This window comes from Cynocephalus volans, chromosome 2 (genome assembly GCF_027409185.1).
Source record: "Cynocephalus volans isolate mCynVol1 chromosome 2, mCynVol1.pri, whole genome shotgun sequence".
Classification (NCBI taxonomy): Eukaryota; Metazoa; Chordata; class Mammalia; order Dermoptera; family Cynocephalidae; genus Cynocephalus; species Cynocephalus volans.
Window position 1 is genome coordinate 188,584,661 of NC_084461.1, and position 26,873 is coordinate 188,611,533.

At 49.5% G+C, this 26,873-nt stretch overlaps 1 protein-coding gene across 1 annotated transcript in view; it reads left to right on the top strand.

Moving 5' to 3' along the window:
* The first annotated feature begins 570 nt into the window (after nt 1–570).
* Nucleotides 571–26,873, top strand: part of CUX2 (cut like homeobox 2) — a 257,024-nt gene continuing 230,721 nt past the window's right edge. The window contains exon 1 of the mRNA XM_063085887.1: nt 571–633. Within this exon, the coding sequence (XP_062941957.1) occupies nt 571–633 (63 nt within the window). The remainder of the gene's footprint in view (nt 634–26,873) is intronic.

Sequence of the window (26,873 nt, forward strand, 5' to 3'; positions counted from 1 at the left end):
GTACGGGGGTCGGGGGGCGTCCCGCACGCCTGCCTCTCGCAGTCCCCCCTCCCAAACTTCCTTTTGCATTGATCAGCACGTTACGTCAGTATTGATAAGTTTGCAAAAAGCCAAAGTCAAGTGCACTCGCGCGGCACACCGACCCCGGACTTGGGGGGAGATGCAGCGAGCGCTTCGCGGGCCCGAGAGCCGGCTGCAGGCAGGGCAGCGGCGGCGCCGGCGCCTCTCCGAGAGGCTGCCTCCCCCCTACCCCTCCCCTCCCACCCCATCCCCGGCCGCCTCCCTCGGGCGGGCGCCGAGCTCCCCGCCCGGCGCGCTCCGCCCGCGCCCTCCGGGGGTCGGGGGGGCGCACGGATCCCGGGCCCGGCGGCGGCGGCGGCGGCGCGGCGGCGCCGAGGGGCAGCGGGTGGCAGGAGGCCGGGGGGCGCCCGAGGGGCCCCGGGCGGCGGCGCGCAGGGCCGGGGCGGCCGGCGGCGGCCCCGGGGCTAGGGGGAGTCCAGCCCGGATATTGAGTGCAGCCATTGAGAAAAGCCAAACTCTTGTGTGTGTGCGTCTCGAATAGCCCCCAAGATGGCCGCCAATGTGGGATCGATGTTTCAATATTGGAAGCGATTTGATCTACGGCGACTCCAGGTTAGTGCGGGCAGCGCCGGCCGCGCGGCTGTGGGGAGCCCCCGGGCGCGCCCTGGGCGCATTGGGGAGGTCCCCGGGCGGGCGAGCGGGCGCCCCGGGGCGGCGGGCGGCGGCTGCCAGGGCTCGCCGGGGCTCGGCTGCCCGCTGCCCATCGATAGGTATTAGCAATTGATCTCGCCGCTGCTCTTTGTTCGGTTCAATCATCGATTAGCCGCCGCGACCATGGAGAAGCGCTAGTGAGCCCTCGACCGGGAGAGCGAGCCGGCGGGCGAGCGGCCGGGCGAGGCGCGGGGAAGGCAGGGGCTGCGGCCGGGGGCAAGGGGCTGCTGGCGGGACACCCAGCAGCCCCCCGCGCGCCGCACTTTATGCGCCTCCCAACTTCGCGACGCCGGGGGAGGCCGCGGAGCGCGCCGCGTTCCTGTCCGCGCCCGGCTGGGGCTCGGGCGAGGGAGGGAGGGAGCTGGCGGGCAGGGAGGAGGAGGAGGAGGAGAGAGGAGGAGGCAGCCAGGGTTGGCGAGGAGGCGGCTCCGCGCCCCGCCGCCCGCCGGCACCTCCGCCGCCGCCCGCCTGGCTGCGCCGCCCGGACGCGCCGCCTCCCGAGCCACCGCCGCTGGACTGTTCTCCTGCGCCGGCAGACCTCTTCTCCTCGGGCCAGGGTCTCGGGGTTCGTCCTTGCTTCTTGCCTTTTATCCCCCTTCATGCCCTTCCCAAGTCTAGACGCAGACGGGCGGTGGAGATGGGCTCGGGCGCGCGCAAGTTTGCGCTCCTGCCTCCGGGGCGTTGGAGAGCCGGGAGCGGCATAGAGCAGGTGACTCCCGGCTCTCGGGCCCCTGGGAACTTTTAAATGGAAATTCCCTCGCTCAGTTCTGCTTCCTGCTTTTCTTCCCCGCTGCTCCCCTCTTTTCTCCTCTCTCTAGTCTCTCCTGTTCTCTCTCTTTCCTCTCTCCTCTTTCCCTCTCCATCTCTAGGGAGGCTTGCTCCCATACCCCAGCACTTTCTCCCCGCTCGCCTTTTCTGGGAGTCTGTGTGTCTTCTCCAGATTTGGGGATGTTCTCTGCCGACCCCTAGGAGTCGGGGCTGGGAGGTGGAAACCCGAGTAGGCGCACTGGAGGCACAGCTCGTCTCTTTTCTTTCCGGTGATGCCCAGGACGCTCCTGACAAGCCCCGCAAGCCCCGGGGTCTCGCAGAGTCGCGGCCGGTGCGGCGGGAATAAGGGGCGGGGAAATGGTGCGGATAACTGGGCGATTAGAGCATCCTGCCTGGGCAGTGACATTCTCGAAAGACGCGAAAACATCCGTCTGGAGATTAAAAGGGACCCACTTTTTCTTTTTAATCCGCCTGCAAATCTCGTTAAGTTTTTTATAAGTGGTTCCAGCACCCCCTCCTCCCGGCCTCTCCCCAGTCCCCTCCTTCTAGCCCCCTACTCCTCGCTGACCCCCTCCCCCAAAGCCATTGAGCTGGAGAGAAAATCGGGGCACTCAGGCGTGCAGTTAATAACTGCGAGCGCCCTGCAATTCCAGGTTCTCACTCGAGTCGGGGCTACAGTTTGGTGGCCGGCTGAGGCAGGCAAGGCTGTGAGCTGTGCTTGCCGGTTTAAATGATGCTAAAGTGGCTTTTCTGGAAGAGTGGGGGTTGCGGGGGGAAGAGAGAGGAAAAAAAAGAGAGACAGGGAGAGTTGGGCAGCCACGTTGGGTTTGGCACGAAGGCCAATGGTAATCGTATTCCCTGCTAATGTTTGTAAATGAGACCCGGGCACGGCTGGGGGACAGCGTCTTTATTTATGATTGATGTTCTGTAACATAAGGAATGACAAGAACGTGGCAGACAAGAGGAGAGGAACCAGAAGGGCTGGCGAAAGCCCTTTGCAGGGTCCTATTGTTATTCTGGGCTGGAGAAAATTTCCGCGTCGAGATTTATAGCGCTGGTATTTGCTCCCGGTCGGCCGGAATGTCAGTTAACACAATTTTCATTAGATAACTCGTTTTCAATCCGGGGAGCTCTGGCTGCAGCGGGGGAGAGGCTGGGGCTGGGTGCTGAGGGGTGGGTGCGGCTCCCCAGGGGCTGATTTTTGAGCTTGGGGGGACGGGAGGGATTGAACCTCACTCTCTTCATTCTTCTGCTCAGGGGTCTTTTGTGGAGCCGTTGAGGTCACCCAAATCTTGATTCCAGCTGGACACCCATTGATCTGGGAACCCTTTGTTAGGGTTTTAGAAGATGCTGAGATAGAAAAGCAAATTTGAACTGGAAAGGATGAAGGTTGTGGGGGAAGCTAGCTCAGGTGATAGGCAAACCAGGGGGCCAAGACCTCTTCCCTCACAGTGTGTACTCATATGGGGGGGAGTTGTTCATTAAGACAATGGCTGGTGTGTCTGGCACAAACGAAGAAGGCTCTCAGGGAAGGGGGGTAGGCTCATTTACATTGATATTAAGTGGAGGGGTGTCCCTGTGGGAGTTTGAAAGGCTACACACTTCTACAGAGTGGAGAAATAAACGTGGCAGCTGCCACCGCAGCTACAGACATTTAGGCCCTTACATCTGCCACCTCCCCCACCCCCATCCTGAAATCTTCAGTTGCCCCCTGCCCAAAAGGCTGGCAGCTTCCCCCATGTCCTCCCTGATGGCATTTTTGTTGGAAACGGATTATGAGCCTAAGCACTTTTGCCTGGGATCCTCTCTTGTACATAACGCTAATGACTCCTATGCTACACTTTTATTTTCATTTATTTCCCTCTTCATTTTCCTCTTCTAGGGGAAATAACCAGAAAGGAAAACTTCTGTTGGCTTGTTCTGTGATGCAGACAGCAGAGGCAGGTCTTCACCCCAGGGCCTGTGCAGGCCGAGAGCTTTGGGCCCCCTTGCCACCAGGCTGAGCTGTTTGTGAGGAGGTGTGGAGTTTTAATTCTTGGTTGTTCAGGTTGAATGGTTTCTTGCAGCTTGGATGCTGAGCACAAAAATGGTCGAGGCAGCAGAGGTGGCTGCGTGTCCCCAGGCCACACCACATTGCTGACGCCACCCCGATCCTGGCAAGAAAGGTGACCTTGTGCCAGCCTGGCATACAGCCCTCTCCAGTGCTGTCTCTGAACACAGCAGGGCTTTTTTCCTAGGATGAGAGTCAGTCAACAACCTTAATGATTTGCGGGCTGGTGGTAGAGATGATCCCAGACATCGTACCCTACTCCAGAACCCCTGGAACTGCTAACCCCCTTCCTTTCTTCCTCTGCTGCTAGCGGCTCAGGAAACAAGAAGAAATAAAATTCCATCCAAAGATAATGCTGGGCATATTTCATTTGGTTATAAGATTGCTTTATGGTGAACATTACTAATGCAGTATTTTTTTATGGCTTTTCTGTGTATAATCGTCGTAACCGGATTCATACCTTTATGATTTTCTTTTTCTGCTTTACTTTGCCACTTTTTTTATGATGCTCTGGATTCAGTCTCCCATACTATCTTTTTTTTTCCTTCCGAAGAGGGTTAATTAAGCTAACAAGAGCTGAGGGCACCCAGTCCAAATGAGGGCGCTCGGTCCAAATGCACATCTCTGTTTCTGGGGGAGGAAGGAGGTTGGCTGCTGGGACCACATAGTATGAGTTTCGAGGAAGAGATAAATGCAGTGGGAAGGAAGCAATAGGCAGGAAGATGGGCAGGCCAAACAAGAGAGGCCAGACTTTTCTAAGGAGTTTGGAGAAACTTCCGGGAAGGCTCAGTCTCTTGGCTCAGGGGAGCAAGATGGTGCTTGATGGAATGTTTTTCCCTGCTCAAAGTTTAGAAAAGAGCGTGGATGTGATTAAAATATTATAACCTTATGATATTCTGAAGTGCATAAATTTTACATATCAGCTACAGAGAGTTTAGACATCCATTAGAGCCTCTGACAGCTTGACTTATCTAAATGTGCTATCATTTAACAATGTGTCAAAATTCCTCTTTCTATAGATGACAGCAGTAAATAAGCTATCAGCCCTCGTGGCGGAATCCTAACTTTGGAAACTTCGCCGCCCTAATAGAATTGCTGCTGGAGTGGGGGGACGTGAGCAGACGGGCCTTGCATGGCCCAGGCCTGTGAGACGGGTTGGCATTAGGCGAGGGCTGTGGGATGGTGAAGGGGGGAACAGGAAGAAAGGGGTGCGGAGAGAAGGAGATTTCTAGTGGCAACTCTGTGACTAAGACCAAATAATCGTTCAGACCCCTGGACTCTCTTATAAGTCCAACTAATGGGTGACCCCATTCTATCTGCCTCTCCATTTCTTTAGAACCCACATTCTGTTGGCTTTTCTGCAGAAAGAGCTAGAAGCAGGTGTTGAGAATTATTTAAAGAACCCAGCAGTCTTTTCTGGGCATCCCGAAATTCTGGTTTCTCGACTCAACAAAAATTGCCTCCCAGAGATGGGCTCTCTCTTTGAGTGGTAAAAGAAAAATGAACAACGTCTCATCCATCACCGATTTGGTGGTGGGGGTCTGGAAATTTCTTTTATTAATACCTGCATTCACTGTAGAAAATTGAGAATCCACGGACAAGCCTAAAGAAGCAAATAAGCCTCTTGGTGGGTTATTTCAGATGAGCGTGGTGCTATTTTGACCAGAGTGAACAGCTTTTCTGATGGTGGTGGTGGTTTTTCTTTCTTTCTTTTTCCTTATTTATTTTTTTTTTTTTAACGCTCCTGTGAGGAAGAGAATTGTGTCTTCAAACTTGACATTCTGTTGTGGTAACCTTTCTTCCGGCAGATGGGATTTCAAATGTGAGCACCTTGGCTGGTGCTAAATTGGGTCCTGGATGATGGTGAATGGAGCTGCCCAGAAACTGTGGTTTTCTGTGCTGCTTTCTGAATTTCCGGCAGCTTCTCAGTGATCTAATTCAGAGGCTGGGCCTGGCAGAGGTTGCTCATGGGACGGGGACTAAGTGGTGGCCTGCCTTTGTTCCTGGCCTTGGGATTCAGGGTCTGATCTTCTGTTTGATTTTTCTCGGGGGGGGGGGTGCTCTTTATGACAATGACTTATTTGAGGGTGTCAGGCAAGGTAGAAATGGTTGGCAGTGGGGAAGGAGCACCAAGAGCTGTAGTCTGAGTGGCATTCCTGGGTAAATCATCCCACATCCCACCTCTCCTGTTTCTTAATCCATCAAATGACTGGCTTTGCCCACCTTGTCTGCTGTACTGGTTGTTGTAAAAGTGAAAGATGCTGACATTTTTTTTTTTTAAATTTTATTTTGCCGATATACAATGTGGTTGATTATTATGGCCCATTACCAAAACCTCCCTTCCTTCTCCCTCTTCCCCCTCCCACCCAACAATGTCCTTTCTGTATGCTTGTCATGTCAACTTCAAGGAATTGTAATTGTTATGTCTTCTTCTCCCCCCCCGGTTTTTTTTTTTTTTTTTTTTTTGTGTGTGTGTGTGTGTGTGTGTGTGAATTTATTTATTTATTTTTATCTCCCACCAATAAGTGAGAACATGTGGTATTTTTCTTTCTGTGCCTGACTTGTTTCACTTAATATAATTCTCTCAAGGTCCATCCATGTTGTTGCAAATGGCAGTATTTCATTCTTTTTTATAGCTGAGTAGTATTCCATTGTGTAGATATACCACATTTTCCGTATCCACTCATCCGATGATGGTCATTTGGGATGCTGACATACTTTGTGGACTGGTTAAATGTGTTGTCTGCTAATGACCTTGGCCCTCCCGCCCCCTATGGTTGTGGTGGTGGTGGTGATGGGGCTATTGGCCTTTTAATCAAATTTTTTTGAGACAAGAAATTACGTCTAGGATGGAGTTACTTGGTTTCTAAGTCTCAATGATGTCTTCATAAAAATGGTTTGTAGTGCTTTGTAGGATATGGACAATATATTTCTATCATGCTTAGATCAAAATTCAAATTTCTTTCCCTGATTGATCCCACATGATCTGCCCCCCAGCCCCCGTTATCTCTCTGGCTTCCTCTCCAGCTGCTCTCCCCCACCTCACTCTGCTTCAGCCACAGTGGCCTTCTTTCTGTCCCTCAAATATGTTGAGCACTTTCTGACCTCAGGACCTTTGCACCTGCAGTTCTCTCTACCTGGGATTCTTTTCCTCCAGATCTTCCCATGGCTGGCTCCTTCATTTCGTGCAGTCTCAGCCCAAAAGTCATGGGCACTCAGCCTCAAGAAGGCTAAAGAAGCTTCTACAATTCTTTCCTCCTTTAATATGGAAATGTGCTTCCATATCTCTAAGGACACTGCAGTGTTTCCCAGAGGGTTTTGACCTCAGAACCCTGTTGCAGTGTGTTGTCTCTCTAGACACTTTAGGCAATGTTGGTCTGCCATCAGAAAAGGCAAGTTTTTTTTCTGGAAACAGTTACATAATAATATACTTTAAGCTTTGTGAGCCGTACCATCTCTGTTGTAACCACTCTGCTCTGCTATTGTAATATGAAAGTAGCCATTGACAATAAGAATGAATGGGCATTATTGTGTCCAATAAAACTTTATTTACAAAAATAGGCAGGGGGCTGGATTTATTCTGAAGGTCTAGCCTGGTCTACTGGTCTATGTAATCGTTGTCATAGAGGGTATGGCATGGCCAGAGTCTTAACTTTTCATTAAGAGTATTAAGGTGAATCAAGTTCAGTTACAGAAATGTGTTCTTTACCCTTTCTTTTACCCTTTTCCCTCAGGATGAAAGAAAGGAGGGCCAGGACAGTGAGGGGGCCCCAGCCTGGCATCACATCCTAGCTCTATCATCTACCAGCTGTGTGACCTTGAATGAGTCACTTAACCTCTCTGAATTTTAACTTTCCTTGTCTTTTAATGTGACTAATAATAGTCTCCACCTTCTAGGCTGTTCGGGAAGATTAAAACCACTTTGAACATGAAAATGTTTAGCACAGTGTGGGGCACACAGTCAAGGCTCTGTAAGTGCCTTACTTATTATTATTGTTGGCATTCTTAGAGAGTGAGAGAGGGAGGAGAAAACCAAATAAACAGCAGCTGCTGGAACTTGCTGGCCTTGCAGGCTGTTTCAGAGAATCCTAGGCAAGTTTTCTCTTCTCTCTTACTCCATTGGGGGTTTACTATATTAATATATTTCTAATATTATATGTAACATTTTATGTTTTTGGAGCTCTGGCCACAGAAATTGCAGACAGGGAGCTATGTCTGGCCCGTGGATATGTCTGTCTAGATTAGTGCAGTATTTAAAAATACTTTTGCATAAGTTGTCAGCATTTAAAACACAGGAGACTTTACCTAAAAAATCCAGAGGTCCAGTGTCTCTTACAAAAGAAGCTCTGGCCACACTGGGCTGGTCCCGCAGAGAAGGGGACCAGGGACTTGGGAAGGGCATTCTAAGCAGAGGGAACAGCCAGTGCAAAGACCCCATCTAAAGGGTCTGCAGTGGGTCAGGCCAGCTGTAGGGGTCCCAAGGAGGGTCATACTGCTCTGTAGCTGTCAAGGCCACTGGCTACTTCTCTCCAAGTACCTAGTGTCAGAAGAGGCTGCATTTCCATAAAGAACGAAAGATCCGTACCCATCCCATGAAGATGCATGATTAGGAGGTCACTGGATCTGCTTTTCCCCCAGTAGCTCTGCCACCTCCACAGTGGGCCTGTAGCTGCCCCCTTCTTTCCTGGACCCCTCCCTATCTGTCTCCTCTACCCCCGCCTCGCTTATCCTTCAGTTCAACCAAATGAAACAGCAGTTCCAGGATACGCATTTGTCATTTAAAAGAAAGATAGAAAGAAGAAAAATCAATCCTTCAGCCTCTTTGGCCTGAGCTGGTCATCTGCCCAAGACGCCTGGAGCCCAACAGTGCTTAAGACTCTGCGAGCTGCCGTCGCTCAAACTGGACAGGGTAAATTGCTCCCCGGGAACTATTACAGTTGATTGACTTGTCCAGCCGACTGTGTGGAGTGTGGGTGCTGCAGATGGGGAGACCACAAGGGTCACCAGGGCCACTCGGTCTGAGGCAGATTTCCCTGAGTAGGGAGGTCACTCAGAGGCCACGTGCTGGGGACACCTACTTGTGGGGCTATCGTTGTTATGAGGGCCCATGGGTCTGGGTATCCAAGGGGGTATGGTATAGGCTGCACCTTCGCTCCTCCAAAGACATTTAGCATGGTCTCTGGAGCCAGGCAGCCTGGGCTCAAGTCCCAGCTGTGCCACTTACCAGCTGTGTGACCTTGGATGAATCACTTACCCTCTCTGAACCTCAGTTTTGTCATATGTAAAATGGGGATAATAATAACCTCCTTAAGGGTGGTTGTGAGGATAGGCAAGTCAATTCATACAAAGTACTGAGATCCTGCCCAGCACATAGAAATGCTATATAATGTTAAAATTAATAATAATATCTATTAATAAAATTAATAATATTTATCCTTCACTCCAGAAATGTATATTCACCACTTATGGTACAATTAATAAGTACAATTGATAATGATATAAAGAATAACAGCAATGTTAAATAACATAAATATGAAAACTAATAATTGTATATTGACAGTATCATAGTGAACAAGGAAGGCAAGGTGCCCACTGTCACTGAGCCCACAGACAATGGGAATTGTGACGCACGTGTCCTTGGACAGACGGCTATGCAGTCAAATGCTGGGAATAGATTCTGAGACAACATGTGGCAAAAGACTTCCTGGGTCTGGGCCTCAGGGGAGGCTTCCTGGAAGAAGTGGCCCTTCAGTGAGAATTCAAGGATGAGGTCAGGGAAAAGCATCCCAGGAGAGGGAACAGCATGTGCTAAGACCCTGAGGTGGGTGGAAGAACTGTGCATAGGAGGAACTGAAGGAAGCAGTGAGGCCAGGTGGCAGATTCTGAGCAGGCTGTTGGACCCACCTCCACCCTCACTCTTGCCATCTGTCAGCTGGGAGTAAGAATGGAAGACAAAATTGACGTTGCGTGCATGGCTCCAAGTGAACGCTCTCTCAACAGGCACTCTGTAAACTGAAACGCTGTAACAGCCTTGGATACTGGTTTTATTTTTTAACAAGATGTTCAGCTCACTTCTTCATCCGTTGGAAAATGCCTTTTCCCCCACTCCCATTTCTATCTTGTGACTATGCAGAGGGCGGCCACTATCAAATCCCAGCTTTGCTCCTTCCTAGCTACGTGTCCTTAGGCAGCCTTGGTTTTCTTGCTGAGGCTTGGTTTTCTTTTCTGGAAGATTGGTGTAGTAATGCTACCTCCTGACGGTGGCCATGAAGATACGTCTTGCAGATCTCCAACTCCAGGGACTGTGCCTGGCCCCAGATACTGTGCCCAGAAGTCCACCCCACAGCTTCTCCTGCCAGGGGCTGACTGCAGCAGGGATTTTGCAGGAGATCCATTCCTGGCGCCCACAGGACTCCTCTGCCAGCTCCACAGTAATCTAGGAGCTTTCACCAAACAACCCACCTTGCTTCCTTTCTTCCTTCTCTCCTTCACACTGGCTCCCTTCAGCGGGTGCAGGCGTTGACCCTGATAAATCTCTTTGCCATATAATCCCACCTTTGTGTCTGCGTTTCAGAACGCCATGCTCTCTCACAGGAAAGATGAAATGAGATTCCATTGTCGACATAAGGCTCCCAATGCATAGGAAATGCTCAGTCAAGGTCCCATTGGGAGGCTGGGGAGCTCTGCCTCCCAGATTGCCTCTTCCTGGTTGCCTGTCCTACTTGGTCCATAGGACCTTGGTGATTAGGTCCCCCTCCCATTACACCCCCATTATCTCTCCCTCTCATCCCTGCTACTCTCCCCCTCTTTATTCAAGCCACTCACTGTTCCTCAAACACGCCAAGCACATTCCACCCTCAGGGCCTTTGCACTTATGGTTCCCAGACATCTCCATAGCTCCCTCCTGCAGTGCATTCAGTCACTGCGTAAATATCACCTCTTCAGAGAGGCCCTTCCTGACCTCTCTTTCCCAAATAGCCTCCCCCATCTCCCTACCCTGCTTTATCTGATATGCTAATGTCTATTTATTTGTTCATCTGTTTACCGGCTGGGGAGAGCAGGGACATAATAAGTGCTCAATAAATATTTGAACAATGGAGGGGTTGAATGCCACTGAGCTTCACCTTGGGGGGCATCCCTAGAGGACCCATCTCCTCCCAGACCCCCAGCTGCTTCACCCATCACTGGCTCTTGAACGTTGCACGCCCCATGCCTGGGAATTGAGCATGGGCCTGCCTCCGGCCTGTGGCAAATGAGGGTTTATCTTTAGCTCAATCTCGCTTTAGAAACTGGTGACCCCAATTCCAGCCTGGGAGGTGGCTCCCATCCTAATTAATAAATCCATTAATTAATTGCCAGCAGGCTGCGGTCCATTAGCGATGCTTTGGTGGCCTCAGTCACATAAAGCTCAAAGCAGGTCCCTGCAGCCTGTGGGATGGCTGCTGTGGGAGATACAAGACAACCAGTTAATGTTTTCAGACCAGTTGATGTTCTTATCTCAGAGCCTGGTTCACGGGCCCACCTAATCAGCCCAGGAGGCATTGGAAAGGAGGCAGGGTCTCTGGACAGTGATTCCAGGGTTGAGGGGCCTTCCTTCTCTTCATCCCCTGGGACCCCTCATTTATAACCAGGCAGGAGACTAGGATCTCAATCCCACTTTTCCTTGTGGCTGAGGGACCCTCTGTGGGCCTCAGTTTTTCTTTCTAAAATGAATCTTCCCTGGGTTGTCGAGACAGGTCGTTCATTCATTTGATGAACATCTTTCAGCCCTTGTATGTGTGAGGTGCTGCTTGAGGTGTTAGAAGTAAAGCCAGTGAACAAAACGGGCCAAGTCCCTGCCCTCACAAAGCTTCTACTTTATAATTGTTTAGAGATAGAAATACTTTTCTTCAAAGGTTGTAAGAAGTAAAGAGTCACAACCTAATTTAGACACTTGGCCTAGGGATAGGCAAGTTATAGGCTTTTCTTAAGTGGTGACTATTATTAATTATTCCTTATTAACAATTATTATTATCATCAGTAAAATGTGAGGGCATTTCCTGTTGAATTCAGTTAACTTAGGAGCAGCACCTGAAATGATGTGGATTTGATAAGGCAAAGCATGGAAAGCCCTTAGCATGCAGTCTGGCACAAGGTCATTCCCCAATAACCATGAAAGCGGCTATTATTATCTTGGTTATTATTCTTATTGTCGAAGTCATTTAACTACTGGGCCTTACTGGTCAGCTCCAAGATGCCCAAATCTGGGTGGAGCCTAGAGATTTGTTTGCAGCACTGGCTGCTCAGGTATCAGATGAGAGAAGCTCACCTGAACCCCAGCAGGTGCAGGGAGCTGCACTGTATCCCACAAGCACAGGAATCTAAACCGAGCCTTCCTTAGTGAGTGCCAGAGTCTCTCAGCCCAACCCACCTAGAGCCAGCGGCCAGCAGCCAGGCTCCTCGCTGAGAAACACCAGACAGGAAGTCAGACCTTTCCGAATGCCACTCGGTTGGCCTTAGCGAGGCTAGGCCTGGCTTGTGCAGGCATTGGAGGGCCACAGGAAAGCTCTTGGAGAGGCCCATGCAGGCCTGGGATTTCTTTAATAGCTCTTAAACCTTTATTGTATTTCAGACAGTATTCAAAGCCCTTTACAAATATTATCTTGTTTACTTTTCATAGTAACTCTACAAAGGGAAAACTATTACTATCCCCATGTTATGGCTGAGCAGACTGAGGCACAGAAGGTTCAGTCCAAGGATGCATTGCCAGCAAGTGGCAGAATCTGGCGCAAGCCCAGGACTTATGTCTGTTGGTCACCCGTGTCCCACTGTTAGCCAGAGGTGCTCCTCCCAGGGCCGATATCCTCACTCTTTGTCCCTTTCTCAGGTGTTCCCCCATCTGCAGTCACTGTGCTTGTATGTTTCCCTTTATTTTCTATTTTAAAAACCTCTTAAAGCACCTGGCCACTGTCAACTCATAGAAATGATTTTGCATCCAAAACCCTGAGAGGCATGGGCTGGGGGTGGAGGTTTATTAATAATGTGAGAAAAATTCCCATCTCCCTGCTGGAAAACAAGCACCCCTGGCCATCCATCCCTGGCCTGCCCACCGGCTCCGGGGTTGCGTGGCGTGCCTTGTCGTTGGGCCTACGTTCTGCAAGATGGAATTTTCGGCCTGGGCTGATAATAAGCAGGTATTGATTGCTGCCATGGTCATTATCAAGATTTATTTAGTCAATATGTCCTCCCCAGTCAATAAATCGTGTCGTTGATAAAGAAGGAAGGAGATAGACTTGTAGGCTTTATTAAAAAAGTTTTTTAGATTTTCTTTTTTAACAGCAGAGTCCAGCCCCCCTTTCTATGGCCATATCAGCCACACTCCACATTTTGTATTTGGCTTTAGAAGCTCTTTCCTTTCATGTCAGAACTTCCCCTTGTTGCTCTGATCTCGGGGAGCAAAGACCTGGGGCCAGGGCTGAGACTGGGGAATGGCCCCTGGGCCTCAAATGTCTCCTTACTTTTCTGTAGTCCCCTCCCGAACAGGGCTGGGTGTCTCCTCCCTGCCTTGTCATCACCCCATTCTCTCATTTAATCCTCACAACAACCCACTGGGACAGGTACTAGTATAACCCCATTTTGCAAATGAGGAAACTGAAGTCCAGGGAGGTCCATTCACTAACCCAAGGTCACACAGGACTTGAACCCAGATATTCTGGCCAGAGTCTTTGCTCTGAAGCTGGCATTCATTCAGCAAATAGTAAATATTTATCAAGCATGTGCTATAGGCCCAGCACAGTGCCAGGTGCTGGACATAGAGGAGAAGGTAAACAAATAAATGTGTAATTACAGAAATAGAACAGAGGAAAGCAATGACCAGAGTGCTGAAATCCAGGTGCAGATGGTACCTGTTTATGCAGGGTGGTTATGAAGGGCCCCACTGAGTAGGTGATATTTAGCTGTGAGACCTGAATGATGAGAAGGAGCCAGTCAGGCAAAGTTCAGGTAGAAGAGAGTTCATAGCTACAGGAACAGTCTGTGCAAAGGCCCTAAGGTGGGAATCAGCTTGGCACATCAAGGAAGTGAAGGGAGGCCAGTGTGGCTGGGGAAGATAGGCAAGGGCAGGGGGAGGTGATGCTGGGCCAGGGGCTCCCTGGTTTCAGTGTTCACTGCGGTGCCTAACCTCTGCATGGTGCTCAAAGCCTGTCAGAAGTGGTCCCACCTATGCTGTTGGACCACCTTCCATTCTGCAGTGGAGGAAATTGAGGCACAGAGTATATAAAAGAGATGAGACTTGCATTCCCTTTCCCAAGAAGGCAGGGCAAGGAAACCCCTACCCCACATCCTCCTCCCCTGCTCAGCCACATTTCTAGAACATCTGGCTCACACTTGATCTCCATTTCTATATCTCCCCCACCACTCTCCCTACAAAGCTTCCCTCCTTGGCCTCCTGATGCTACATTCTCTTCATTTTCCTCCTCCCTCCTGCCACCATTTCTCTGTTTCTTTTCAGGTCCATTCTCCTGTGTCCAGCCTCTAAATTTGCCCGTCCCTCTGAGGTCCATCTCTTCTCCCTCTGTCCCCTCACACTGCGTGACCTCATCTGTATCACAACACCACTGCCTCCAAGCTTTCCATGCTCTGCCTCTGGGCTCCAAACCTATCTACTCAACAGCCTTCTTGACATTTCTTTCTTCCTTTCTTTCTTTCAGCCTTTTTATTGTCATTTCTTGAATATCTGTCTCAAAGATGTCTCCAGCTCAAAATGTACAAACCTTAACTCTCTTCACCTGGTCTCTATCTTAGGGATGCTTCATTGAGGTCTGCAGGACAGAAATCTGGGAGCTGCCCTGACTACCTCCCTCTTCATCATGCCCCTCACATCCAATCTATCACTAAATCCTGGGGATTTTATTTTCTAGATATCTCCTGATCCCATCCCCTACTTTCATCTCCACCATTGGCACTTGGACCCATGTCTCATCACCTGTCTCCTGGACATTGGTCTCCCAGTTTGTCTTCCCGTCTTGACTCTGGCCTCCCCCACCCTGTTGACAGACAGTAGCTAGTGAGCTTATTAAAAACCTGTTAAGAACCATTTCCAGTGGCTCCCCATTGCCTTTAAGGACAAAAGCCCCACATGACCTTCTAGGCTCAGCATGGAATGGCCACTGCCCTCTGTTCTTGGTTTATAGTATTGTTCAAATCTTCTGTCTTTTTGTTGATCGTCTGTCTGGTTGTTCTGTCCATGATTGAAAATGGGGTATGAAGTCTCCAACTATTATTGTTGAATTGTGTGTTTCTCCCTTCATTTCTGTCAGTTTTTGCTTCATGTATTTTGGTGCTCTGTTATGAGGTGCATATATGTTTTTAATTATTATATTTTCCTGATGGATTGACCTTTTTATCATTATCAAATGTTCCCCTTTCTCTAGTAACATTTATTTTTGTTTTAAAGTCTTTTTTGCCTGATATTTATATAGGTGCTTCCATTTTGTTATGGTTGCTGTTTGCATGGTAATATCTTTTTCTGTCCTTTGACTTTCAATCTGTTTCCTTCTTGAATCTAAAATGTGTCTTCAGTAGACAACACATGGTTAGATCATGTTTTTTCACCCAGTCTGAAAACCTCTGCCCTTTGGTTGGATTGTTTAGTCCATTCACATTTAATGCTATTATTGATATAGTAGGATTAATGTCTGCCATTTTGCTTTTTGTTTTCTGTATGTCTCATGTCTTTTTTGTTCCTCTATTCCTCTTTCACTGCTTTCATTTGCATTGAGTGAGTATTTTCTAACATAATGTTTTATTTCATTAGTGGTTTTTTCTACTATATTTTTTGAGATTTTTTTTTATAGTGGTTGCTCTAGGGTTTACCATATATATATACATCTTAACTTATCAGAACCAAGTGAAGATTTATATTAGCTTAATTCCAGTATGTTCTCTGTTCTTGATCTTGAGCTACATTCCCTGTGCCCTTTATATTTTAGCCATGTCTTCCTTCAGTTTCCCCTGTACACATCCCCTGTGCATGCCCTGCTCCCCCTGCCTGTGACACTCTTCCCACTCTTCCTCCTGTCAACTCCTCCTTGACCCTCACAGATTGCTTAATGTCACTTTCTCTGGACAGCTTCCCTGTTCCTCTTTGTACAACCCTAAGGTCCATGGTCCCATCTCTGCAGCACTTGTGAACATGGTGGGTGTCAGCCATAGTTCTATGGGTTACTGATTAACACCTGCCTCTTTCTGTGGACTCTAAGAGCAGCTTGTCCCCAGAACTGAGCAGCAGAGGGCAGAGCACATAGTAGACCCTCAAAAAATATTGGTCAAATGAACAAACAGGAATGGATGTGAGTGTAGTGGGACTGTTTTTGCATATTTATTTGTGTATGTCTGCATCTTTATGTATATGTGTCTTTGAGTATGTTTGTAGGTATTTGCATGTTTATGTGTTTGTCTGTGTCCTTGTATGTGCATCTTGGTGTGTTTCTGTATGTGTGTGTGTCTGAGTGTATCTTTGTGTCTATGTCCTTCTTGAGTGTGTCTTTGAATGCGTGCCTGTGTGTCTGCATCCACACATGGGTATGTCTGTGTGTGCGTGCATGTATGTCAGTGTGTGTCTTTGTCCACATGTGCACCTTAGTGTGTCTCTGTGTGTTTATGTTTGTGCACTTATGCTTCTGGGCAGAGCTCCTTTCAGTGTCTCCTTGCCATGCAATTATTTTTTGACTAGTTTGGTGTAGCATTTAATGATTTCCCTAAAGCTAAGCATGGCCCCCTGAGTATTGATCTTACTGCAGTGGAAGTGACACTGGGTACTGCAGGGCCAGTGGCGGGTGCTACCTTCTCGGAATTGGCTGCTGCACCTATCATGCCTCCCCTAGCCTTGACTTAGTCCCTTAGGGAAATACCAGGTTGGTAGCTTGGTGCAGGGGCAGAGTGGGACTGCCCACCAGACAGACTGGCTCTGCCCTCCCCAGCTGCTTTCCCTCTCTGTGCCTCAGTTTCTTCATCTGTGAAATGGGGGTAGCAATAATAGTCACTTCATGGGGTCTCAGCATGGAGAAAATGAGATAATTCATGAGAAGGGCTCAGCATGGTGCCTGGCACACACCAGGTGCTCCATAAATTTTTTTTTTTTTTTTTTTTTTTTGCCTGCTTTTATACTCTCTCCCCATTATCTCTTGCCTCAGCAGTGAGAGAGATGGTTTTAGGCTGCAGCATGGAGGGAAATGACTAAGAAACTCTCTCCTGTCAAGGGGGCCTTTCCACATGACTGCTCTGGGGCCATCCATGGGCTGCACAACAGCTCTAGTGAAAGCAACCTGTTAACCCACAGGTGCCCAGAGAAGTTCCGAGGCTTCCCATGGACACACACAGCATTTCCCCAGCAGAGATGGGATTTAGCCCCAAGAGTTTCTGACTTCTAGAAATCTGCCAGCTGCTTCTGTAGTCTCCAGCCTTAGGTCTCTGTCTCACTACCCCCACCCCCACATCCTTCCTATCCCCAAACTGCCACACTCCTCACAGTTCCCAGCCTTTGCTTTTGCTGTTCCCTCTGCCTGCAACACTGTTCCCTTTGCTCTTTGCAGGCCCCAGCCCTTGTGCTGGGTTGGGTGCCTTCTTCTACCTCCCACTTGGACATTTCTGACCTGGGCTGCTTTCCACCCCACCAGGTGATTCCCTGGTTCTTTGTTGGTCTATTCCATCAGATGGTAAGCTCATTTACTCTACATTGAAGCTGCAGTACCTGGTGTGGTGATTGGTGAGTGCAGAATGCCTGGTGGCCTGATCAGTGGTCACATTTTAAAAACTCAGATCCCTGGCTCTCTCTTCAGCAGGAGGGCTGGTGTCCCTGGGCCTGCACAGGGCTAGGTAATGGGGGCATGGGTTTCACATTGTGCACAGCCCCTACTCAGCCCAGTCCTCCTGTAGGTGTGGCTCCCATAGGTGTGTGACTTGTTTCAGGGATCAGCTGTGCCGATTGATTTTGTGACTGATGTGGAGGTGATCCTGTCTTCTCTGACCTCAGCGTAACCATTCCATAAATGGGAAGACTTTGTATGAACTTTCAAGAATGAGAGGAGCTCTGAAGGTTTTTTTAAAAAATTTTATTTATTTTTAATTTAACAAATTCTCACCAAGGGTGGTAAGTGCTTCCTAAATACCATCATTTAAATGATTTAATTTCCATAACAACTCTAAGGTGTAGACACTGTTAATATTCCCATTTTGTAGAGGAGGAAGCTGAGGCACAGAGAGGTTAAGTGACTTATCCAAGGATCACGCAGCAGAGCCAGGCAGTGTCACTCCAGAGTCTGTGTTCATAGGCTGTCCTGCCTCTTGTTATTTCTGTTAATATCCAAAGCAAGGATTATGTATAGTTGGGAAGGGGCTATTATGTCTAGGTTCCCCCTTTCCTCCCCAGAAACCACTATATGTGCGGGTTTGCTTGTAAAATTCTTATGTGATGGTGGGTTGCTTGCAGTGAACTGTGCTGCCTGCAGGAGTCGGGGGACCTGGGCCAGGATTCCTGTGAGTGGGCACCAACAAGCAGCTGAGACGTCAGGGTCCCAGGGACCAAGGTTGGAGCCAGTCACCATAGAAGGAGATGCTGGGAGGGGCCAGGCTTATTTTCTGCCCTTTATAAACTGAGGTAGCTGGACCCTGGGCCCCTTGGGTGAGAAGCCTGGGGGCCTCTCTGAGCCAGCCCCATCCCTCAGAGGACATCCTCTTCAGCCTCTGTGAGCAAGGGGGTTGGTCCCATGGCCCGTGGCCTACTTTATGAAATTCATCTCCGGAAAAAATTATTCTCCAAGCAGAGCAGAGCATCTTGGCATTTTGTGGTGGGTGAGGCCTGCTGAGGCCTTCCGCTTCCCCAGAGTGGGGAAGAGAGGAATCCAGGCCAAGCTCCTGCTTCCTCTTTGGCAGCCAAGGCAAGGGGTCCTGGAGAAGACAGCCCCTCAGCCTCCAGCCCCCCTGAGCTGCCCCAGCTGCCTCATCAATGCACATCTCCTATACCCTGCCCAGGATGGCACCTTTAACAGGTTGGGGCTGGCCTGGCCACCCAGCAGGTAAGTGGGCTTGGGCCAGAGTATAATTTGTTTTTGTGGGATATATCAACAAGCTGCCCTAATTACACACCTTACCAATGAGAATCAAACCACTTTCCTGGGAGTCATGTGGATCTGAGCCTAGCTCTGCCATGGGCAGGTCACTCAGCTGTGTGGGGGTCTCAATTTTGTCTTCCACAGTATGGGGCTGCCGTATTCTTCCCCTCCATGGCTAGGTCATGTAGTCTGCTGTGCCCTACCTGCTCCCAAACACAGTAGGCTCTTGGAGAACTCGGGGACTGTTGAGATCTGAGGCAGAGACCAATCATGGCTTTCCTTGGGAGAAGCTTTGGTCACGGGTGGTCAGACCCATCGAACTTTTTCTCACGCTGGGCCTCTTGGATGGGTCTATGAGGAAAGGGGTATGTTGGGGATGAGGATAGTTCTTAAATTGTGTGGCTGTAGCAGTCATTTATTGCTGTGTAACAAGCCACCCCAAACTTAGCAGGGTGAACTCTGTGAGTCTAGAATTAGGACAGAGCCCATGTGAACCAGCTTGTCTCCCTAAGAGCTGTGGCTTCATCTGGGAAGATTCAAAGTTTGGGGGTAACTTGATAACTCGCACACCTTGTGGTGGATGCTGGCTGCTGGCTGGGACCTCAGCTACCTGAGAGAACACCAGGAACATGTGGCCTCTCCCTGTGGTCTCTCTGTGTGGGCTCCTTTGGGCTTCCTCACAGCATGGCCACTGGGTTCTCAGAATGAGCATCCTGAGATAGCAAGGTAAAAGTGAAGGCTTTCTCGTGCTCTAGCCTTGGAAATTGCTAGCAACACTTCCATCTGCTCTGCTGGTCAAGGTAGCAACAAAAGTTTGTCCAGGTTCAAAGAGATCCCAACCACCACTCAATGAGAGGAGTGTCAGGGTCACCTTGCAAGAAGCCTGAATGGTGAGAGATATTGTGGCAGCCATTTTTGGAAAAGACAGACTGCTACAGTAAGGGTGATATGGTGGTGACTCAGTGATTCAGGACCGAGTGACAGGCTATGAAGGGAGCGGGTGTAACAGGAAGTGGCGGAGTAGGAGAATAGGTGTGACAGGAGGCTATGTGGGGTGAATGGGTATGACAGGAAGTGGCCAAGTAGGGAGTGTGACAGGAGTTTGTGTGTGAGGAGAGTGAGTGTGACAGGTAGTTGCCGAACTAGAGTGCGTGTGACAGGAGGCTGTGTGAAGAGAGTGAGCATGACAGGAAGTGGCCGAACAGAAATGTGTGTGACAGGAGGTTGGATGAGGGGAGTGGGTGTGACGGGAAGTGGCCAAGCGGGGAGATCTGGCTTTGCCAGAGCGTGCTTTCATAGAAGTGGGCCTGTGGACGACAGCACCATCTTTCCTCATTTCCTAAGCTGCCCCCTTAAGGGCCTCAGGGTGACCAGGCCAATCCCAAGATGGGGACCCAGGCCCGCCAGTACCCTCCTTACCCCCTGCCCAGCCTCTGCCGTCTTCCTCTCTTCCTGTAGGCCCCACGCTCCCCACTCCCACCACCGCCCCTCCTTCCAGAAAGAGCGACTCCCACCTCAACAGCCTGGAAGCGCTCCAACTACTGCTCCAACTACCGTACTTTTCTTCAAATAAAAGCAGCTAATTAACATTATTCTTTAATTATTGCCTTTATCAACAAGGGGTCTGATTTGTACCAGCAGGATAGTTGCTTTCCCTTAAACTACCCAAGTGAATGCTTCAGTTCCTGGTGCTTTTGAAATGAATTTGATGTCATCTGCCCAGAGTCACTTAATGGGGACGCCTGGGTAATGACTGAACGAGCTAACTCCGTTAGCAGCCCTGGAAGCATGTAATTTGGCCCCTCAGGCAACAGCACTTTTGAAATCTCTGGATAGTTTTGAACTCACTGTTCTTAATTAAATATGCAATTTTTCACGGTAACCAGGTTAATTCTTTTGTGTTGTGTTGTAATACTGTTAGGAATTTTCATAGTTCTTATTAAACATTATTCAGGCATTGTGAATTCCATAATTAAAAAAAATGAAAAGAACAAAGCTTGATTCACTCCTTTCTTTTCCCTGGCTAATTTATCAAATGAATTTTGCAAATTTTTCTTTCTGTCCCCAGACAGTGTGGCAAGTGTTTTAAAGGGGAAGGATTTAATTGCCCTGTAGGGATTGGCTGGTTATGAAGGATTTGGCTGTTTGATTAGTAAACCCAGTTGGGAATGGTCTAATGCTCCATGATCTTAAAAATTGTCTGATTGTACTCTCTCCAAGGAGGCCTCTCTTTTCGTTATGTAGAGCATCAGCTTCACACAAGTGTGATTATTAGGTAGTGAGGAAAGGGAGAGAAAAAGACCTGACTTTAAATTGGGGATCTTGGGAGATTTCTACCCCATTTCCCTGGCTGTGGGGGGGAAGGGAGAACACAGGAGAGAGAGAGAAAGAGAGAAAGAGAGAGAGAGAGAGAGCGCAATTCCCAAATCTCAGGTTCAGGAGAGGGTGGAGGAGGGTGGCTGAGAGCGTGGGGCCCAAGGGGATGTTTTACTGCATCCTTGCAGATAATGGCACATGCCACACTGGCCAGCTGGAGAGGGCACTTATAAGCCAAGGAGGCCCCTCTTTGCAGGGCTTCTGGATCAGGGACATAGAGGAGGGATGTTTCCATTTCTGAAATTTGGGCCTGGTCTCTGAAAAATGTGCAGCCCTCCCATCCCCAATGAGTGTGATGGGTGGTGGGTGGAGAAGACCATGCCCCACAAATGTCCTTGATAAGGCAGAGAAAGCCAGACCCTCCCAGTGAGGACCACTGCCTGATTCTTGGACCTTTTTGTTTCCAATGAGGGAAACAGTGTGCCTCAGTTTTCCCCATCTGCAAAATAGGGCAAGTGACTTCCACCCTTTTCTTGCTTTCTAGGTACCTCTGTCTCAGCTTTCTGTATCCTAGAGGTGAGGTGGAGGATAAAGTAGGAGAGGGTGGCGGGGGCCAGGTCATGCGGGGCCTTGCGGGCCATGGTCAAGAGTTGGGATTTTTTTCTAAGGACAAAGCTCCTTATATAATAGAAGAAGGGAGGGATGACTTGGAAGGGGTATTACCAAAGAGAGGGTGGTTGGGGGGACTTAGCCCTGGCTGGGGATGAGCAGGAGGGAGCCTTTGTGTCAGAAGGTGGGCTCTGCCAAGCATCCCCTGCCTGCCCCTACTAGACTTAGTGTCTTCAGTCCTGAGCTCTAGGAATCTCCCCACCTTGCAATCCTGACCCACATGGTCTTTCCAGCAGGTCATAGGGGCATCCTTGAGAAATTGTGACCGGGATGTAGCAATGACTTAAGTTAGGTCACGTGGCAATGCCCTTGCTTAATTCTGTGGTTAAAACCAAAAGTCTTGGACTCTGAGCTCCACCTTGAGTGATCTTCATAAAAATACTAAGTCAGGTCATCATACCCTCTACTCCACTTAAAAACTTTCAGTGGCTCCCTATTGCTAATGGAGTGAAGTCCAGACTTTTATCTTGGCTTACAAGGCCTGTCGCGATCACCTCCCACCCTCATCCAACTCCATCATCTCATCTCTTACTAGACTTCCTTGTCTCCAACTCCCCCAGGCAGACTTAAACCTTTACCCAGCCCCTAAGTGCCTCATGCTTTCTTACCTCCAGACCTTAGCAAATGCTGTTCCCTCTGCTTGGAACTCTCTTCTGCCAAACCTCCTGCCTGGGTTAGGGGCTCCCCACAAAATTACACACATCCCAGTTGATTGGGATTGCTAGCCATGCCTTTTTGTTTTATGACCCACAAGGGCAGCGTTTGTGTCTGTCTTGCTGGCTCTTGTTGTAAGCACAGAGCTTGGCACATATTAGATGCTCAATAAGTCTCCACTGATGGTACCACATTTCTGATGCTCCCAGAGTTTCAGGGAGCAGGTGTCTCACTCCTCAACTTGCTGGACCTCAGTATGAAGCAGGATTTCCCTTTGCTTCGAAGATGCTGAAAGGAGCAAATTCCACTTCCCCCAGGCCTGGCCTGGCCCGGCCCGGCCCGGCCCAGCCTAGCCTGCAGCTCTGGAAGGTTCTGTTGGAACCGACAGCATCTGTGAAGTGAGGACAAGACAGAGCCACTTCTCCAAGTGTCAAGGACAGAGTTAGGCTGTGGGGGCTACCCTCAGGATCAGAAAGAGGGGAGACCTGGCCCTCCTCCCCCTTTCTCCCTTTTATTAGCTTAATCCTCCAAATGGCCAGGTGCCAGGGATAAAGACAAAGGGAAATGACATAGTTATCTTCCCTCCAAGAGGAGTAAGAGGCCTTCAGACAGGAAGCGAGCAGCAACACTTGCCACTTGTCAGCCTTGGGATGCCACAGCCTGTCCTGCTGCCCCTTCCCCAGGTCTGCTGTGGGAGGTTTCCCTGCTGTGGCCGTGGCTGTGGCTATGCAGGGGCCGCCAGTCCCTGCTTGGTGAGGCTCTGCTGCTTGGCGACCCTCAGACCCAAAGCATCCTCAGACACATGTGCGTGCACACACACACACACACGCACACGCACACGCGCACACGGAGGATAGAGGAGGCATGGCTACCCAAGCCTGCATCCCAGGGTCCCTGCACACACCGGCCCTCCCTTCTTCCTATTTTTATTCCTGTTTGAGTTGTTAGGGAACAAACAGGAGCTGAGAAAAGCTTTTTGGGATTTGGGGTGGGGAGACAGGCACAGGTCACAGAAGGATTTGGGGGGAATCCCATGACTGCAAAAGAAAGAAGGGATTTAAAAAATTAATTTCGTATTATGAAAGTCACGTCGCCACATTATCGGAGGGCTTTGAAAATAGAGAAAAGAGGGAGGAAGACGTTGAGAACACAGTCCCTGTTGGCATTTCAGTGTGTTTCTGTCCACTCTTCTTGGTCTGTCCCCATAAGTACATCCAATTCTGCATCATGGTCTTTTCACATAACGCCCCTGTTGGATGTTTCCACGGCATTTTGCTGTTTTCAGAGCAAGCGTTTTTGTCAGCCTAATGTCCTATGAAGTGAATGGATCACTCTCCACTCAGCCTGGCCCTGGCTCTAGCCCTGGGCATCTCTGGCTTTTTTGCTTTTAAACGCTGCAGTGATGGAAATACCACAGTCATGGTTTTACGCACTTGGCCCTGTTCTCAGCAGGGAGGGATGGAGGGCCCTCGTGGCAGGAACATCAGGCACACCTGTGTTCAAATATTGCTCCTGCCCAGGAGACTTCCACCCGTGCACCCGCTCTGTGCCTCAGCTTCCTCGTCTGTGAAATGGGTACCCTCGCAGCCCCACTCACAGGGAGTGTGGCTGGGGTTAGATGAGTGAATTAACTGAGGTGTTTAACTTGGGACTAGCATACAGCAAGCACCCATTAAGTGTGAGCACCTCGTGTCTTATTCGCTGCTCTTCCCCCAGCAGTCATGCTATTGTGTGGTGGGTGCTCACCCCATCCTTGTTGAATGGATTTGGTGGCACGCAGGTGCGTCTCTGCCTGTGCTGGTACATACGCCTCTATTAGGGACTCGTGTGGAGCTACAGATGTGTGCATGTGTGCACATGTACACACTCACTCAGCCAAACCAAAGGGAGTGCACAGGGCCATCCTGGCTGAGGGTCCGTGAGCATTTTATTGTGATTAAGTATTTATCTGGGGCTTGCCATGTGAACATGGCACTTCACAGTATATAAAATGATGTCACATAAAAAAGGCCTGAAAAGCTGTGAAGGCGAACTCAACCAAGAAGCAGCTGACATCGAGGAAGCAGAGTGGGGAGGGGGTTCGGGTGAGGGAACTCAGTCATTTAATCAGTCATCCATTTAACAAGTATCTATCCAGCACCTACTATGTGCCAAGCCCTGGGCTGGAATACCCTGGTGATGAAAACGGACATGCTCTCTGTCCTCACGGTGCCATTGGTCTCCATGGTGTTTAGAAGTAAAATCCCTTAAGAGACCAATATTAATCAAATAATCATACACATTTGAAATTGCAAACCCTGCTGAGGGCTGCAGAGAAAATGAGCTGGGAATGATGACATTGTATAACAGGAACCAGATGTAGCCTGGAAGTCAGGGAGGGACTCTTGAGTTAGCTAAGTGAACAGGGGGCATAATAGTCCAGTCAGGGGAAAAGAGTACATGTGTAAAGGTCCTGGGGTGAGAAGATGCACCTCTGGTCACACCTCTGGCTCTAGAACATGAAAGGCAGCCAGTGTGGCTGGAGCACAGGGTGAGGGGCAGAGAGGTGGGGTGTGGCTGATGAGGGTGGGCAGGGCTGGCTCAAGAGAGGCTTATAGGCCCTTCTGAGGTCCTTATCCTGAACAGAAGGGAACCGTGGCTGTGGAGGTTTGGGGGTGGGGATTGGAAGAGGAGGAGGATTGGAAGCATTTGAGTCTGGGGTTGGGAGAAGTGGCAGACAAGGAAGGTCAGCTTCTTCCACCGTATCCTCTGGCCCAAGACCGCATGCTTGGCCTCTCTGGGCATCCAGGAAATCCCCAATCTATGGGATGGAGCAGGCTAAGGTAGGGACAGGAATAAAGCAATTTCCCTGGACAGATGGGGAGGGGACTGGGAGTGGGCCTTACTGCCTTCAAATATATGCTTCCTTTCTGTCATTTATTATTTACCTAGGGGCTTGTGAAAAAGAGAAAGATCCAAAAAAAAAACCAAAACAAAACCCAAATCCAGCATCGCTCCAGGCATGCAGCCTGAGGAAACAAGTATTTTTTCCTCCAGTGTTTGTGCGTGTGTGAGTGTGCGAAATGCTGTGCTAACACTTTAGGCCCCGCCAGCACAGGGAGCTTTGGCCTTTGGGACTGTCAGGAGGGGGGCACCATCGTCCCCCACAGCCCCAGTGAAGGCTGGCATGGCAGGGCCCCAACTCTGCTAAGGGATGGGCTCCTGTTTCTCATCTGCTTTGTGTTCTGGTAACTCAAGCATGGCCCGCCTGGGGGCTGGAGGGTCTCAGACAGGCTGGCTTCTGGAATGGTGAAATTCCCAAATGAGAGGTTGGAGGCAGGGAGTCCAAGGGATTTGGCGGCCGCCCCTGCATAGTGATATTCTGTGCCTCACACATTCTTATTAGCATCGTAATCGCTCCACAATACTGATTCATTATCACACTCTGAGCTGCAGACTGAGGCAATGGGGTTTAATAGTTCCATATGAGCCATTCTGGGCTGTTGAGTAAATATTGCTCATTCTGAAAAATTGGGTAAATGTGTGTTTACGCTGTCAACGAGCGAGGCACCAGCCAAGTAGGTAGTTGGTGTCTGGATCAGTGCCAGGCAGGGTGGTGGGGACCGGAGGGGCGGGGGTTGCACACTCTGAGAAATGTCCAGATCATGCTGGCTGGCCTGGGAAATATTCTTCTGGACACGGAGAGTGAGATTAGGAAAGGGATTTCACCCCACAGTCAGGGTAGAATGTGCCTTATGTTTCTTGTGCATGTGGAAATGGCTTGGGATGTGGGGGCAGGAAAGACTGTGGGCCTTCCAAATTTGTGTGGACAAGTGATTAGATTCAGAACTAGTGGGCCTGGTTACTAGGGGCAGCAGGAGGCAACTGGCTGGGGGTAAATGTGCAGGTGGGAGGATTCTACTCAGGGGTCCTTGCTGTGCCACTTGCTAATTGTGGAACCCCAGGCAGGTTACTTGCAGCCTCTGCAGCCTCACTTTTCTCATCTGTAAAATGGGGGTGATGAAAGAACTTTCTTGAGGGTCATTGTGGGATTTAAACAAGCATAGACTTATAAAGTGGAAATGGTGTCTTGTATCCTGTGCTAGAAATATTAGTAATTAACATGATTCTGGTGTAGCATGGAGAGAAAGTTTGCATTTAGATCTGGCTGTGACAGGAATTCTTTGACTAAGAATCTGATGAAAACTTCTGAAGAAAACTATGGATCATCTCTTCAGAAACGTGATAGACACACTGCATTCTGCATATAGTTTCAGGGGGTTGTAGGATCCCCTAAATATAGCCATGTACCCCAAGTTAAGAGCTCCTAATTTCTATCATGATCACCTTGCTCTGGAGTGGAAGTAAGGCATAGGATTTGCAACCTTCTAGAACTGAGTTTCAGCCCGAGGCCTGGGTTTCATTCTGGCTCTACCTTGGATTTGCTGTGTGAAGTTGGACAAGTGAAGCCCCATCTCTGATCCTCAGTCATATACCTGATGTTGAGTTCTTCATATGGAAAGGACTTGAATTAAAACATCTGGGCCCAATGCCTGGTGCACAGTAGGTCCTCAGTAAATATCACCATCACTCCTCTTGATTAAAGATCTAAGAGT